At 38.4% G+C, this 16,402-nt stretch overlaps 2 protein-coding genes across 3 annotated transcripts in view; both read right to left on the bottom strand.

Annotated features, from left to right (window-relative positions):
• LOC147838916 (uncharacterized) overlaps positions 1 to 16,402 on the bottom strand; it is a 166,036-nt gene that overhangs the window by 138,011 nt on the left and 11,623 nt on the right. The gene's annotated exons all lie outside the window — the stretch shown is intronic.
• The window catches only part of trpc5b (transient receptor potential cation channel, subfamily C, member 5b), a 76,992-nt gene continuing 67,338 nt past the window's right edge, over positions 6,749 to 16,402 (bottom strand). For both annotated transcript variants that reach the window (XM_087301751.1, XM_087301750.1), the window contains exons 9-11: positions 12,942 to 12,983; positions 9,083 to 9,172; positions 6,749 to 7,671 (exon numbers count right to left, since the gene is read on the bottom strand). In XM_087301751.1, the coding sequence (XP_087157877.1) occupies positions 6,838 to 7,671; positions 9,083 to 9,172; positions 12,942 to 12,983 (966 nt within the window). In that variant the 3' untranslated portion in view covers positions 6,749 to 6,837. The remainder of the gene's footprint in view (positions 7,672 to 9,082; positions 9,173 to 12,941; positions 12,984 to 16,402) is intronic.

Below are 16,402 nucleotides of genomic sequence, written 5' to 3'. Positions count from 1 at the left end.
CAGAAACCTATGCTCTCTCTCACCCAATAGACTATCCACCATTGTTTCAGACTCTCTTCCTCCATCTTGCAAACTCTGCACTTGATACGAACAGTGCCACTGATACACTCTGCTCCACACTACCATCATGTCTAGACAGACTAGTTCCTCTTACATCCAGGCCAGCCCGTGCCAGTCCTCCTGCACCCTGGCTCTCTGATGTTCTCCGTGAGCATCGCTCAAAACTTCGGGCTGCAGAGAGAATTTGGCGAAAAGCTAAAAATCCTGCACAGCTCATAACATACCAAACTCTTCTGTCCTCTTTCTCGGCTGATGTTACTTCTGCAAAACAGACATACTTCCATCAAAAGATCAACAATGCCACCAATCCTTGCCTACTCTTTAAAACATTTTCCTCCCTCCTCTATCCTCCTCCTCCACCCTCATCCTCCACACTTACAACTGATGACTTTGCTACATTCTTTTGCACCAAAACTGTAAAAATCAGTTCTCAATTTGCTGCACCTACAACAAACAGGCAAGATACACCACCAACACCATACAAACTCACCTCTTTTTCTCAGCTCTCTGAGTTTGAGGTGACCAAACTCGTGCTATCTAGCCATGCAACCACCTGTCCGCTTGATCCCATTCCCTCTCATCTCTTGCAAGCCATTTCTCCTGCAGTCATACCAACACTGACTCACATAATTAACACATGTCTTGACTCTGGTTTATTCCTCATTTCATTTAAGCAGGCTAGGGTAACCCCACTGCCAAAGAAACCCAACCTGAATCAAACGCAACTTGAAAACTAAAGACCGGTATCCCTGCTTCCATTCATGGCCAAGATACTGGAGCAAGTCATTTTCTATCAAGTCCTGGACTTCCTTACTCAAAACAACCTCATGGACAACAAGTATTCTGGCTTTAAGAAAGGCCACTCAACTAAGACTGCCCTGCTCTCGGTCATGGAGGATCTCAGACTGGCTAAAGCAGACTCTAAATCATCAGTCCTCATCTTGCTGGATTTGTCAGCTGCTTTTGACACTGTAAACCACCAGATCCTGCTATCTACGCTTGAGTTACTGGGCTTTGAGTCACTGTTATTCAGTGGTTCAGATCTTACCTCTCTGACAGGTCATTCAGGATGTCTTGGAGGGGAGAGGTGTCCAACCTACAGCATCTAAACACTGGGGTACCACAGGGCTCTGTTCTTGGGCCACTTCTCTTCTCCATCTACATGACATCTTTAGGATCAGTCATCCAGAAACATGGATTTTCCTACCACTGCCATGCTGATGATACCCAGCTTAACCTGTATTTTCACCCTGATGATCCCTCGGTACCAGCTCGCATCTCAGCCTACCTGTCAGACATTTCGCACTGGATGAAAGATCTTCATCTTCATCTTAACCTCACGAAAACGAAAATGCTTGAAGTTTCTGCCAACCCGACTCTACATCATTACTTTTCAATTCAGATGAATGGGGTAACCATTACTACATCCAAAACGGTGAAAAGCCTTGGAGTAACGATTGAGGACTAACTAAACTTCTCTGACCACATTTCTAGAACTGCTCGATCTTGCAGAGTCGCACTATATAACATCAGAAAGGTCTGACCCTTCCTATCTGAACATGCAGCTCAACTCCTTGTTCTAGCTTTTGTTCTCTCCAGACTGGACAATTGCAACTCTCTACTAGCCGGGCTTTCAGCTAACTCTATCAAACCTCTTCAGCTGCTTCAGAACACAGCAGCACGAGTGGTCTTTAATGAACTTAGAAGACCAAATGTCACTCCACTACTCATCCGTTTGCACTAGCTGCCAGTTGCTGCTCGCATCAAATTCAAAGCTCTGATGTTTGCTTACAAAGTGACTTTTGGCTTTGCTCCTCCTTATCTGCTCTCACTTCTGCAGATTTATGTGTCCTCCAGAAACTTGCATTTTGTGAATGAGTGTCGCCTCGTGGTTCCATTCCAAATAGGAAAGAAATCACTTTCCCAAACTCTCGCATTCAATCTGCCCAGTTGGTGGAATGAACTCCCTAACTGCATCAGAACGGCAGAGTCACTCGCTGTCTTCAAGAAACGACTAAAAACTCCAATTTAGTCTCCACTTTCCTTCCTAATCTGCAATTGCCTCTCTGGCTCCACCGCTAACTGTATTACAAAAAAAAAAAAATTCTAATGTTTTGCGTCTTACATTTTACATACCTGAAACTTGCCTACAGCACTTATTCAATGTTGCTCTTATAGTTGTGTAAATTGCTTTCTTGTCCTCATTTGTAAGTTGCTTTGGATAAAAGCGTCTGCTAAATGACTAAATGTAAATGATTATTAGTATGTACCCTAACTTATCATTAATTCATGATAAAGTAATGTTCAGCGTACATATTAGTACACCATTATTCATTTACTGTTGTAAAGTGTTACCATAATTATATTTTGAGAGCTTCCTCGTCTTTAAAACACAAAAGTGGTCCTGAAATTTTCAAAGTCCAAAAAAGGAAAAAAAATGTCAAAGCATTCCATGTGACTACAGTGGTTCTACTGTAATACAAAGCTCCAAGAAAATCTTTGTGCACCAATAAAATAGTAAAAAAAGATTTTGCTCACTTCTGAATCAGTTCAGGATTTACAACAAGCAGTAGCGTCGCATTGCCTGTACTGTATATCCTGACCTGACACACATAACATAGATCACAGGTGTTAATTACAGTTCCTGGAGGGCCACAACTCTGCACAGTTTAGTTCCAACCCTGCTCTAACACACTTACCTGTAGGTTTTAAACAAGCCTGAAGAACTAAATTAGTTTGATCAGGTGTGCTTAATTAGGGTTGAAACAAAACTATGCAGAGCTGTGACCCTCCAGGAATTGAAATTGACACCTGTGACATAGATAAACAGTTATTTTTACAATTTTATTAGAGCATAAGTGTGCTTGGTGTTTCATATGTTTACAGTTGACTGAAGTCACATGGAATGTTTTGACTATATTTTGGTTTCTTTTCTAGACTCTTGACTGTTGTGGTAAAATATCTTAAAGGTTTAGTATGTAAGTTTGATACCCAGTGGTTAAACTAGGTATTGCACTCCTGGTTTACAACACACGTAAGCGCAGGTAGCCAGATTGACGATACGACTTTCGAGCCTAAAGGCTGTTTTAAACCATGTTAAATAAAAGCAACTATACATTATAGGAGGAATATTTTCCATATTTAAAGGGGTTTTTGTTCAAACCAACACCCTCAAATTTATATTTTTGAAATGACTTTTATTTCTTGCAGCTGAACAACAGGCTAAACTAACAATGTTCACCTCAGGTACACCTTGTGCTTTATTCATTGTTTATTATAATGTTAAAAAAGTTTTGTAGACCTTTTTCCTAGAACGCAAAATTACCCATTATGCTTTGCAAGTATATGCATGGAGAATGCTAAGAACTTCCTGTCAGTAGCTGTTGCGTATAAACTCACATTTGGACAGTTTTGAAGAGATAGTTTTAATCTATTTTATTTGCTTTGAACTTCCTTGAACTAATCCTGTTGTCGATCAGCACCACCTTCTAGACTGATTTTTTAATTTTTAAAAATGTGATCTAATGGAGGGAAAACAACTGCTGCAAAGCATTTTACCCTCAATGTCAGGCGGCATCTTGTGCCGTTTAAATGGAATATAGTCATCGCTAAAGTGAACATTTTCTCTTTCTTTCAAACATATAACCCACCAAAACAAAAGTATTTCACCAAAATGTTTGACACACACGCCTGTCCCCTAAACACACTGATTGATTAAGTGTCACAAAGTGAAAATAAAGTGACATTTTAAAATGACAGAAAAACACATACCATGGTAAATACTACACAACACAAATTAACTAAATGAAACATAATTGGCTCTCGATTAAAATCAACATGCAAATCAGCCAGCAGAGTATTGGTAACAGATTTTTAATTGTTGTTTTTGTAAATTACATGACTTACATGCTTATTAATTTACATGCCAGTAATCTGGTTTGTTCTATAATGCAGTAAAGAATTGTGTGTGTGTGTGTGTGTGTGTGTGTGTGTGTGTGTGTGTGTGTGTGTGTGTGTGTGTGTGTGTGTACATTGAAGAGCCTCTGATATAACAGATGACAGATCGATAACACACACACATACTGTATTTATAAAGGCTTTTCTCGTGCTTGATCATAGTGGCTTTAACACACATCTTTCAAAGTTGTGTCACAAAAACACTACGTAATCCACTCAAAACGCTATTGAAACCCATTTTCGGATCACAAATTACCTATTGTAAACACTGTAAACGCAAGTTCTAAACATTGTACTGGAAGATGTTGGTCGCCATGCAGTGCTTAATTTGTGAATTGCAAGGTCCCGGAACAGATTGCGGTAACCCGAGGATGCAGAAGTGTTGCGGATGATAGTGAGGAGTGGGGTGGGTGGTGGATGGCGGGGCATTATATAGCGGAGGGGTGTCGCGTAAGAAAGTTAAGAGGGTTGGGGAGTCGCAGAAGAAAGTGAAAGTTAAGAGCGGGCGGGGGAGGAGGGTGGTTAAGGAGGGGGATCGGTAAAATGAGAGTCAGATTTCAGAGGTGCCGGATCCAGAATGTTCCAGCACAAATTATGCCCTGTTGCTATGGCATACTTCATGCAGCAGCCAAGAAAAAGGTTTATGTGTCAGTTAGATTATAAACCCTACCATTTTGTTGGAGTGCAGTGAGTGAACTATTCTGTACTTCTCAATGACTGTTGTTGTATTTAAATTTTCTGTCGTGTTTTGTGTGGTGCAAACAGCCAAATTGCTTATCACTGCAAATCTCATCAAATAGCGTGTTGTTAGGACACAGAGTTACAATGTAACCTGCTCACCTAATGTTTACATTTGTAATATTTATATTATTTGCTGATTAATAACCACCTCACGTGGAACTATTATTAACTTAATATTAAATCTGTAAGAATACAGTGTTTAAAACGGTTGATTCATCTATAAAAGAGTCGACTCATAGTGCTTCAAACGAGTCGCCTTGATACCGAGTCATTAGGTGTTTCGCCATGACATACGAACGAAACAAGTTATTCACGTGCACGCGCAAACCCAGGAGATTTCAAACCTGAGGCCCCGCCCTCTGACGCAGAAACCCAGACACACACACACACACACACACACACACACACACACACACACACACACACACACACACACACCCACCCACAAACACACGCACACAAACATGCCGGTCGATTGAAGTCACACTGCAGATGGATATTATATCGAGTCTCTACCCAAAGATGAAACATCAGCATTATAGCCAAGCAGTTGGAAACTACTGGAAACTTCTGGAAGCTACATGCTACAAAGAATACTTCATCTGCGTTTGTTAAAGGAAGGATCAGTAAAGAGTAACTTACTAATGGACGTCAGGATGGGTTTCCATTTCTCAAGTGTAAGTACTTGCGATTAAAGTTGTTGCCTCGTTGACTATGGCTTGCAAATTTATTTAGTTGTGATTTGTTACTTGTAACCGAGTGTACTGTATCAGGTTAACTGGCTATATTCTCTTATCGCGTGCAAAGTCACGTTAAAAATGCGACGCCTGCTGCTTTGTTTATGGAGCTCCGTGGTAGAGGTCAGCATTCCCGCGGCTGTCCCCGCGCCAGATTTCTGCGGCGCGGTAATAAATTTCCGAATAAATCGCGGGAGCGGTCGGTAACAGGTTTAATTTGGGACGGGAGCGGGCTGTCTAGCAATATCACGGATATTGCTATGCGAATGAGAAAGATGTGTCTGCTTGGTGCTTGTGTGTATGTGTGTTAGTGCGCACGCGCGCGTATGAGAGAGAGAGAGAGAGAGAGAGAGAGAGAGAGAGAGAGAGAGAGAGAGAGAGAGAGAGAGAGAGAGAGAGAGAGAGAGAGAGAGAGAGCGCGAGCGAGCGAGAGCTGTGTGTGCTTGGTGCTGTGTGTGTGTTTATACAGACAGCTTGGCTGTCTGGATTGTATAGCTGGGTGATTTTGGTTGTGTTCTCCCCCGCTCTTTAGCGGGATCGGGCGCGGCGGGCAGAAAACGGGGCGGGTTCTAAGGCTAAAACCTGGCGGGTGCGGGCGGAAGCAAGAGCGTTGTCGTCCGAAGGTGTGTGTGTTTTTGTGTGTGTGTGGCAGCTAAAATCCACGCCTACACTAATCGAGCTTGTATGAACTGTGATTACTTTTTATATTGCTGATTAGCTATTGGGCATTTTACTCTCTGACTGAAGGCAGTCGACCAATCGCGACAGACTGTCATCGGTCCAATCAGCGCAGATTAGCTTCGCGCTAAGGAGGGGTTTGGGAACAAATGAATCACTGGACGATTCATACAGGAGTCGCTGGGATAATTAGGTAAAAATAAATGCAGATTATAAGACCATGAAAGTGTTTTTTGACCTTGCATGCATATTAGACTATTGTTGGAGACCCTTACAACCAAGATATGACCCTATTTCATGTATAATATGGGCTCTTTAAGCACCTTTCTGACTGAATGAATTACACTGTTTTCCACAAAAACAACCAGGGGCAGCTTAAAGGTATCAAATTAAAAACGTTCCGGCACATTTTTAAAGCAGAACATCTAAGTTAAGCATTGTTCAGATAAACAGGAATGTTCATTTAGATTGTTTTTATACATCTGCAGACATATTTTTATGCTTTAAAAGAGCCAAAAACTTACATACAGCACCTTTAATTTGTCTTCTGATGAATGAAATGACATGAGGTTAAGTAATTAATAACAGATTTTTATTTTTATTTTTGGTTGAACTAAAGATTTAAGCTGAGACAGTAATATTAAGCTTGACATTGCTACCACCTCTACAGCTGTGTTGTAACCGTTTCATCCGGTTCCCAGCTTGAGGAGCCCAAACTGTCACATGGTCCCAACCAGCTGTGGCATATGTAATCACTGGATGCCAAAAGCTGGACACTGGAGGTGGTCAGACTGGAAGCGCAGTGCAATGGGGGCAGCGAGTGGCCGGGTCGCTGGTGGAAGAGATTGTCACTTCCGTTTGCTCGATTAGAGATGGCATGCATTGGATTCTCTTCAGTCTCAAGTGCTCCCAATCCCAGAGTGTGCAAGTGTGTCTCGCTCCTCGTAACCTTTGAAAGATTTTGGGGGTTGTGCCAAGATGTTTGCGGTACCCTGTCTGAGATGCTATATGCAGACTGCTGAACTTCTAGGGTTTCTGCGTGCGTATCTGGGACATGTCCATTCATACGCAACATCAGCATTCCCAAACGTTGCAAAGAGTTTTTCTTGGAGTGTGAAAAGTGCTGTAGGCGGCTGTTGGTCTGTACAAATGGAGAGGGATGGGATATGTTCTTCCTCAAGCCATTGCTTTCAGGTTTTTCTCTTGCTGGTCCTGATATAGACTTGAAGAGAGCTGATATACTGAACTGGGACTCTCGGTTTCTCCTGTAACACTGGGAGAAGGATGTAGATGCTTTGTATCTGGATCGTTCTCCTTCATCTACACATGTATGTCCTCCAAGCCTGTGGTTTCTTTCCTCATCTACTTCCTCTGGCTCAGCTGTCTCATCCTGCTGAGTGGCCTCGCTGCTGGAAGAATATGTGCGGCGTGGTGGTTTACGATTGCCCAGCAGGTCAAGAACCTCATAGCGGAAACTAGAGATGTCCTGCTTCAGTTCCTGAATGCAGGGAAATAGAATTAGCAAGGAGTAAATCACATTACCTATTTATAGGAAACATTCCAGTCCTTTGATATTAACTTAATAACTTCTAATACTGTACACTACCTGACAAAAGTCTTGTTTTAGGAACAACAAATAATAACTTGACTTCTGGTAGATCCAGTGGATCATTTGGTATCAGAAGTGGCTAAAATAAAAGGCAAACGACTTCATCTATACATCTCTACAATGACTCATATAACTTAAAGTCATCTGGAATAGCAAAGAAAGCATTCTTGCAGGACTCTTCCCAGAGTTTATTTTTGGGTTCATCTTTAATGCCTCCTTTATCTTACTCCAGACTTGCTCAATAATGGTCATATCTGGTGACTGGGCTGGCCAATCCTGGAGCACCTTGACCTTCTTTGCTATCAGGAACTTTAATGTGGAGGCTGAAGTATGAGAGGGAGCGATATCCTGCTAAAGAATTTGCCTTCTCCTATGGTTTGTAATGTAATGAGCAGCACAAATGTATTGATACCTCAGGCTGTTGATGTTGCCATCCACTCTGCAGATCTCTCGCACACCCTCATACTGAATGTTACCCCAAACCATGATTTTTCCTTCACCAAACTTTACTAATTTCTATGAGAATCTTGGGTCCATGGAGATTCCAATAGGTCTTCTGCAGTATTAGTGATGATTGAGATGCAGTTCAACAGATGAATCATCTGAAAAATCGAACCTTCTTTCACTTTTCTGAGTGATTAACTAGAAGTCAAGTTATTATCAGTTGCTCTTTTGTCAGGTAGTGTACTTTAGCGTTCTTCTCATAATTTTCCTTGTGGACTTATCAGAGACATAAAAAAGTCATTAATAAATCGTCACCTTAGAATTATGAGGTTCTATCTGACATTTTTGTCAAAATCGAGTTATTGACATATTCAGATGAAATGACATCTTATTTTCATGATGGAATTTTTTTTTTAGAAGTTGTTTACATTAAGACTTTATTTAAAAAGGAAATGTTGCACACATACTGTACTGTTTGCTATGGAATGCAAAAACTTTAAAGCTCATGTCAAATAAATAAGTTAATGTTCAAGAAAAGAAACTCATAAAAGTTTAAAACCTCGTAAGGAAGAGTAAATGTTGAAGCAAGTAAATTTTTTGGTGATCTCTTTAAGAGATTTAAATAATCAACTTACTCAACTCAGTAATTTGACAATGTATTTAGTATTCATAGAGTATGTAAAGTGTAGTTCTTCTACTATAGCCATATGAGTGACTCTGCATTTACATTACAGTACACATTTTATTAGTTATCAATCCTGAAGAGCTTTTACAGAATGTGCACTGCATATAAATAAACATTTATTCACTGTATTTCTAAAATACATCACCATATGCGTTTATAAAACTCTCTCACCTTGAAGTTTTCTTCTGTTAGGCCTTCATCTGTTTTGGCACTGCGGATCATGGCTGCAACATATCGCTTTACCAAGTTTCTGATCACCTCCTGAAAACAGCCATAAGAAGGATGAACTTCACACACAATTATTTTGACACATTCTGAGAAACAGAACAGAACTGTTTCCCTCTTTTCTCCTCACTCAAAAGGAGACAAAAATCATTTTGGACTGGATAAGATTGGCATGTTTTGGACTAGAATTTGATTGGCATGTCCATATTTTGCTATTCTAGTTTAATGAGGGGTAAAAAATCAGTTTGAGGCATATTTATGCAACTCTTGATGCGCATTCATTAGCATTTATTTGCAAATACAATAAAGGAAGATTTCCCAGTGACTTTCAAAATAAGTTTATACATAATGCTAAAGCAATAGCTATGGTAATAACAACAACTGAAGAATGGAGCCAAATCAGTCTAAAAAATAATACATGTAATTCCTAAATTCCAAACACAATTTGTAAATGCACAAATCTAATTCATAAATTCAAAACACATTTCATAAATACACAAAACAGGATTCGTAAATTCAAAACATTATTCATAAATTCGCAAATCCAATTAAAAAATTTAAAACACAATCCATGAATTCAAAACAATTCATAAATACACAAATCCAATTTGTAAATTCAAAACGCAGTTCGTAAATTCACAACACAATTCATAAATATGCAAACACAATTTAGAAATTCAAAATACATTTCATAAACACAAAACATGATTTGTAAATTCAAAACATTATTCCTAATGTTGCAAATTCAATTAAATTCTAAACACAATTCGTAAATTCAAAGAACAATTTGTAAATCAAAAAACAATTTGTGAATTCAAAACACATTTCATAAACACAAAACATGATTTGCAAATTTAAAACATAATTCACAAATTTGTAAATCCAATTCGTGAGTTTAAAACTAAATTCATCTGCACATCCAATTCTTAAATTTAAACACAATTTGTAATTTCAAAATACAATTAATAAATATACACATTTAATCTATTTGGGGAATTATTTGTGTTTTTTTACTTGTGAATTCACAAATTGTGTTTTTCAATTCATGAGTTGTGTTTTAAATTTACCAACTGTGTTTTGTAAATATGAATTGTACTGTGCATATATGAGTTTTATTTTTGCGAATGTATTGTTTTTAAGACTGATCTGACTCCATACTAAAGCTCCTGACTTACTACTTCGAGATACTGAAGTGCGCATCCCATGCACACTGGACTAGCAAGCGAATCTCTTCGCTCATGTGCTGTTTTCTGCTGTTCGTGGACAAAACTGCACGCTGCTCGTGTACAAAACTTCTCAAACGCACTCAAAAAACTGGCTGCTTACGTGCGAATTATCTGCTCTCACTCCATTAGATGATGCAAACTCACAATTTGTGCCTAGTGTTTCCTTTTTCTTTCTTTGTAGACTTTCCACTACTGTTAGATATACTGCCCATGTTTTAGGCTATATTATTTACAACTTGTTAATGAATGCTTTAGCATATTGTAGTATTAAGAATTGTGAATTGATCAAATGAAATACAATGTGTAGTTTTACTACAGTAAAGTGTGGTGAACTGTAGTATAATATACCCTATATTGTAAAAAAAAAAAAAAAAGACTACAGCACTAGGTAATTTGTTTATATTACACTTATTGTGTTACAATAGCAACTATAGTATTACTGGATGTAAAATGCTCTGAAGTACATGAATGTTAGAATGTTAATTTCTAATTCTGTAGTTTTTTGGTGAACGTAACTAAAAGGTAATATAAGAACTACATATTACAATTCTGAAACAGTAATGTTGTAAGGTAAGGGATTACTTTTAAATAACATTTACAAGTAATCTGTAATGTATTACAGTTTAAAAGTAACTTACACAACACTGCTAGCAAACCCTTAACAAACAGTCAAAACACCCTAGCAACACGTCGAGTAACCACTCAGCTTAGCAACGACTCAGAACACCCAAGCATCATCTTAGCAACCACTCAGAACACCCTAGCAAACACCTAGCTAGAAGCATGCCAATCCATACTAGAAACATGCTAACATATTTGTACTTTTCTGTGCCAACAGTTTCAACATTTATAAAACTATTTCAATGATTTAAACTTTAAAACTACTTCAAACTTTCAGACAAGGCTTTCTCGAGCCACCATAAAGTTTGTCTATGAACTTTACCTTTCTAGTCCTTTCATAAAATAGTAGCCTATATAATTTCATATTTCAGGTCTTGTAATTATATAGATCTTTTTGTAGACTTTGTACTTAGCAGACCCTTTTATCAACGAATCACCATTTTATACTACAGAACTACATTTACAGTTGAAGTCAGAATTATTATTCCCCTTATGATTTTTTTATCTTTTGAATATTTCCCAAATTGTGTTCAACAGAGCAAGGAAATTTTCACAGTAGTTCCAGTACTATTTTTCTTCTAGAGAAAGTTTTATTTGGGCTAGAATAAAAGCTGTTTTTTAAGGTTTACAACTTGTTTTATGGTCAAAATCATTAGCCCCTTTAAGCTATATTTTTTGCCAATAATCTACAGCAGTGGTTTCCAACAGGGGGGTCTTTGTCCAAAAAAAGGGCCTCAGCAAGCTCTGTGGGGGGTCGCATCATATTTTTACCTTTTTTAGTAGACAATTAGAACGATTATGTTGCCTGTTTATTTTATCCCCTGGCTGACCAAAAAAATGAACAAATTTGAAATTTTTCTTCACAAAAACAACAGAGTCTCACTGATTTGCCTTCAGCAGCTAGTAGTAATGACCCTAACATACTGGACCCAGGTGATGAAGCTCCAAACATTTCGGGTCCCAGCAAAACTGAAAATATGAAATGTAATCCAAGATAGTTACCTGAACTATGGTTCATTCCTTTTTCTCAAAGCAAAGTGTCCCGGACCCAGCCACAGTGCTTTTTTTGTCATATTTACAGCAAACTTATATGCTATGGGGGGCCTTAGAATATTTTCCAGAGGAAAAGGGGGTCCCAGACAAAAAAAAAAGGTTGGGAACCACTGGTCTACAGAACAAACCATCATTAAACAATGAATTGCCTGATTACCCTAACCTAATTAACCTAATTAACTAGTCAAGTCTTTAAATTGACCTATAAGCTGAATGTTAGTGTCTTAATAAATATCAAGTAAAATCATATTTAATGTCATCATGGCAAAGATAAAATAAACTAGAAATGAGTTATGACAACTATTATGTTTAGAAACGTGTTGAACACATCTTCTCTCCATTAAACAGAAATTGGGGGGGGGGGGGTTGGGGGGCAAAGGGATTAATAATTCTGACTTCTATTGTACATTTGGATTTTGGCTTCCACAGTTAAAGGAATAAATAAAAGATTGGAGTATTATTCTACACTTCTTCTTTATTTTGCCAAGCACAGCTGTATTCATTTATAAGAGATATTCATTACAGTGTCCGAACCTGCATCAGAAGTTGCTGGAGACTGTCTGGCTGCATATCAGTGCATTAGCAATCAGCAGGCATCAAGTGATTATAATTCAGAACAGAACAGGATGTAATACAATTAAAACAAGCACTAATTACCCACTGATTAACTAATTGATGCTGTTTTTCCATAGTATCAAATATTTGTTTTCACAGCGATCATGCACTATTTATCAACAAAACATAAATATTTTTTTCTGTACAGTGTTTCAAAAATACAAATTATACACCTTGCAACTTTCTTAATAAGTAAATAAAATGCATGATGCCCATAGGCTCACACCACATGCTGGGAAACAGATTAACACGAAAGCCAGAATGTGATAGTTACAGCTAAACGCCATCACCTGGTAATGCTGATTCTGAATGAGGTTATCAGCATGCCTTTCCTGAAACAGACACACAATAACATATTATCAACAAATAAATATGCATAGCAACCAATACAGTGTATCCAGAAAGTATTCATAGCGATTAACTTTTTCCATTTTTTTTTTTTTTACGTTGCAACCTCATTCCAAAATGGGTTAAATTCATTTATTTCCTCAAAATTTTACATACGATACCCCAAAATGACGATATGAAATTTTTTTTTTGAAACTTTAAATTGATTAAAAATAAAAAATAAAAATTTTAAAAAACATATTATTATTATTATTATTATTATTATTTTATTTCTTATTTTTTAACAATAACCCTGAATAGATCACAAAATGAAAATTGTATTTATTTATTTAAAAGAGATCTGCATGTCCTCTATGTACACTATCTGACAAAAGTCTTGTCGTCGATCTCAGGTGTAAGAGCAACAATTAATTACTTGATTTCTAGTTGATCATTTGGAAAAGAGTTTTTAGATGAATTATTTGTGAAACTGCATCGCAATCATCACAGATACTGCAGAAATACCTATTGGAGCCATGAAAAATCCTGGTTTGGGGTTACATTCAGTATGGGGGTGTGTGAGAGATCTGCAGAGTGGATGGCAACATCAATAGTCTGAGGTATCAAGACATTTGTGCTGCCCATTGCATTACAAATAACAGGAGAGGGCAAATTCTTCAGCAGGATAGTGCTCCTTCTCATACTTCAGTCTTCACATCAAAGTTCCTGAAAGCAAAGAAGGTCAAGGTGCTCCAAGATTGGCCAGCTCAGTCACCAGACATAACAATTATTAAGCATGTCTGGAGTAAGATGAAGGAGGAGGCTTTGGAGATGAATCAAAATAATCTTGATGAACTCTTGGAGTCCTGCAAGAACGCTTTCTTTGCCATTCCAGATGACTTTTATTAATAAGTTATTGGAGTCATTGCAGTGATGTATCGATGCGAGCTCATGCAAGTCATACACAAAATTAATTATTTTTCCACTGCACCATGACTTTATACTGAGATGTAACGGTATCAGAATTTCACGGTACGGTATTTATTGAATCATTTACAGGAAAAAACAAAACTTATGAAAATACTCCAAAAAAGTGCCAAAAGTGTCAATGACATACAAATTAGTCATCTATCTGTAAGCTTTGAAACAGGAACTTCAATTTTAATAACAAAAAAATATTAAACCATGTAAAAAAATAAAGTTTCAATTTAGTAGTGTTGAAAACTCATTACATTCAACATTTAATCACTCACTCACTTACTTAGATAGAGATGGCTTTAAAGGAAAATTATCATATAAATATAATCTGGTAAAAGCAGGTATCTCTGGGTATTTACAATGTCCACTGCAACAGAAAAAAAACCCTCTCATTTGGGACTGAGGTTTCTGGGACAAGAGAGATATGACTTGGCCCAGGTTGACAGCAGTGGGTAACGTTGTGCATTGTCTTTCCCCCACTTGAGAGGACAAACCATGAGTGAGATAGAGATCTCATGTCTGCATCAATCTGAACAGTGTGCTGTGTTTCTGCAGTCCCCATGACTGATTATTAGTCGTATTCCCCAACTTGCAGGCACGTGCACATACAGGGCTCAACCTGTGCAGTGCACATGCCCTTTTTAGTCTTGGATAGAAAGTTCCCTTCCAAAATGATCAAAAGTGCCCCCGCGACGCGACATACCCTCCGTCCCCGCTTTACAGTACGCGCGCGACAACACAGCTGATAAGAACTCGCGCGACAACACAGCTGATAAGAACTCGCGCGACAACACCAATATTCAGTACGCGCGCGGCGACAACACCCGCTTTAGGGTTTTCCAGCTCTTTTTGATCCCCGCTTCTAGCAGCACACTCCATTTCCGCATTACTGGATCTGTAGCGACAACAGACCGCAAGGGATTATGGCCAAGCCTGGGCTGATGGGAATTGTAGTTTCCGGTACCTCCCGTTCGCTTCATTCGCAGACCTATAGTTTTACCGAGTCATGCGACTATGGTAATATCAAAAAAAATTAATATTGCGGTATGACGGTATTTACAATACCGTTACATCCCTACTTTATACTGTACATTATTTCTGTTAAGTGATAGGACTTTTGTCTATGCAAAGTCACACCTTACTGTCCTAATTAAATAATTAAAAATCTTGGCATGATTATATTTATTTTTGGTAAAATAGACATTTTATAGAGGCCTTGCCTTTCATGTTAGTCACTTCTAATAGCAAATGATGAACTACAAGTCAATTTAATATTTGTTGTTCCTAAAACTTGGATAGGCGACAAGACTTTTGTCAGGTAGTGTAAAGTCCTAAACATGATCCAAGCAACTTTATTCAAAGTGCCCTGAAAGATAAATTTGTGATAACTTTTTGCTCATATGTATGATTTTAAGATTGAGAAAAAATGATCATAAGTAATTTGCTTTTGTCCACATACACTGTTCACTGAAACCCTCTGAAAGCATGACATGCACATATTGTCAACTGAAACGCCAAAAGCTACAAATTCAAAAATAAATGACAGCAGCCTTACATAATTATTTGAAACACAACACTGTTTGTTCCATGAGTTATGTGTGGGAGAAGGTGGGTGTGAGTACGCAGAAACAGTAGAGCTCACCCAACAGAGAGAAGGTTAACTGATCGAAAGATGTCAGGGGAATTGGTACAGTTGAAGCAGGGTTGCCTAGCAACCAACGTTGGCTTAGGGGTAATGTGAGGCTGCATACCAAATAAACACTGAACCGTTTTGCGGACCAGGACATTCTTGAAAGCAGTTTGAAGGCAGCTTTATTTTCATTGTTTCTAAAATTAAAAATGTCTTTTTTTTGTTATTGTTGCAACATAAGCTCATTCTAAAAACGTAACCCTATATACATTTCTGGATAACGCAAATGATGTAGCCAGAGCTAGGCATAGCTGCATTTTAATCTTTCAAACAAAAAATAATAGGGGGGGGGGGGGGGGGGGGCAGACTTGACATGTACTTCAGCAGACTTGAGACACAAAGTGGAGTTGACCGTGACAATGGGGTTTTGAGATCTGAAAAGGTGTACACAGCCTCTGGTGGATTTACACGAGAACAGCAGGCTCAAATGGCACTCGAGACAGAAATTTGAGATCTGAAAACGCGTACGAAGCCGCTTCTGGTGAATTTACATGAAAACATCAGACGCGAATGGCACTCGTGAGAGAAATTTAAGATCTGAAAATGCATACACAGCGGCCTCTGGTAGATTTACGTGAGAACAGCTGGTGGGAATGGCACTCGCGAGAGAAATTTGAGATCTGAAAAAGCATACACAGCAGCCTCTGCTGGATTCTCAAAAACAAAAACTGCAAAAGAAACGTAGCTCCTGGGACGTATTTTGCTTTATCTAGATTTGTATATGGGGGTAAGCAATCAGAATGACCCTGGGTTGTT

The sequence above is a fragment of the Danio rerio genome, chromosome 21 (genome assembly GCF_052040795.2).
Source record: "Danio rerio strain M-AB ecotype USA chromosome 21, GRCz13ab, whole genome shotgun sequence".
NCBI classification, from domain to species: Eukaryota; Metazoa; Chordata; class Actinopteri; order Cypriniformes; family Danionidae; genus Danio; species Danio rerio.
The sequence above is the reverse complement of the archived record's forward strand: the minus strand, read 5'-3'. Positions and strand labels throughout refer to the sequence as shown.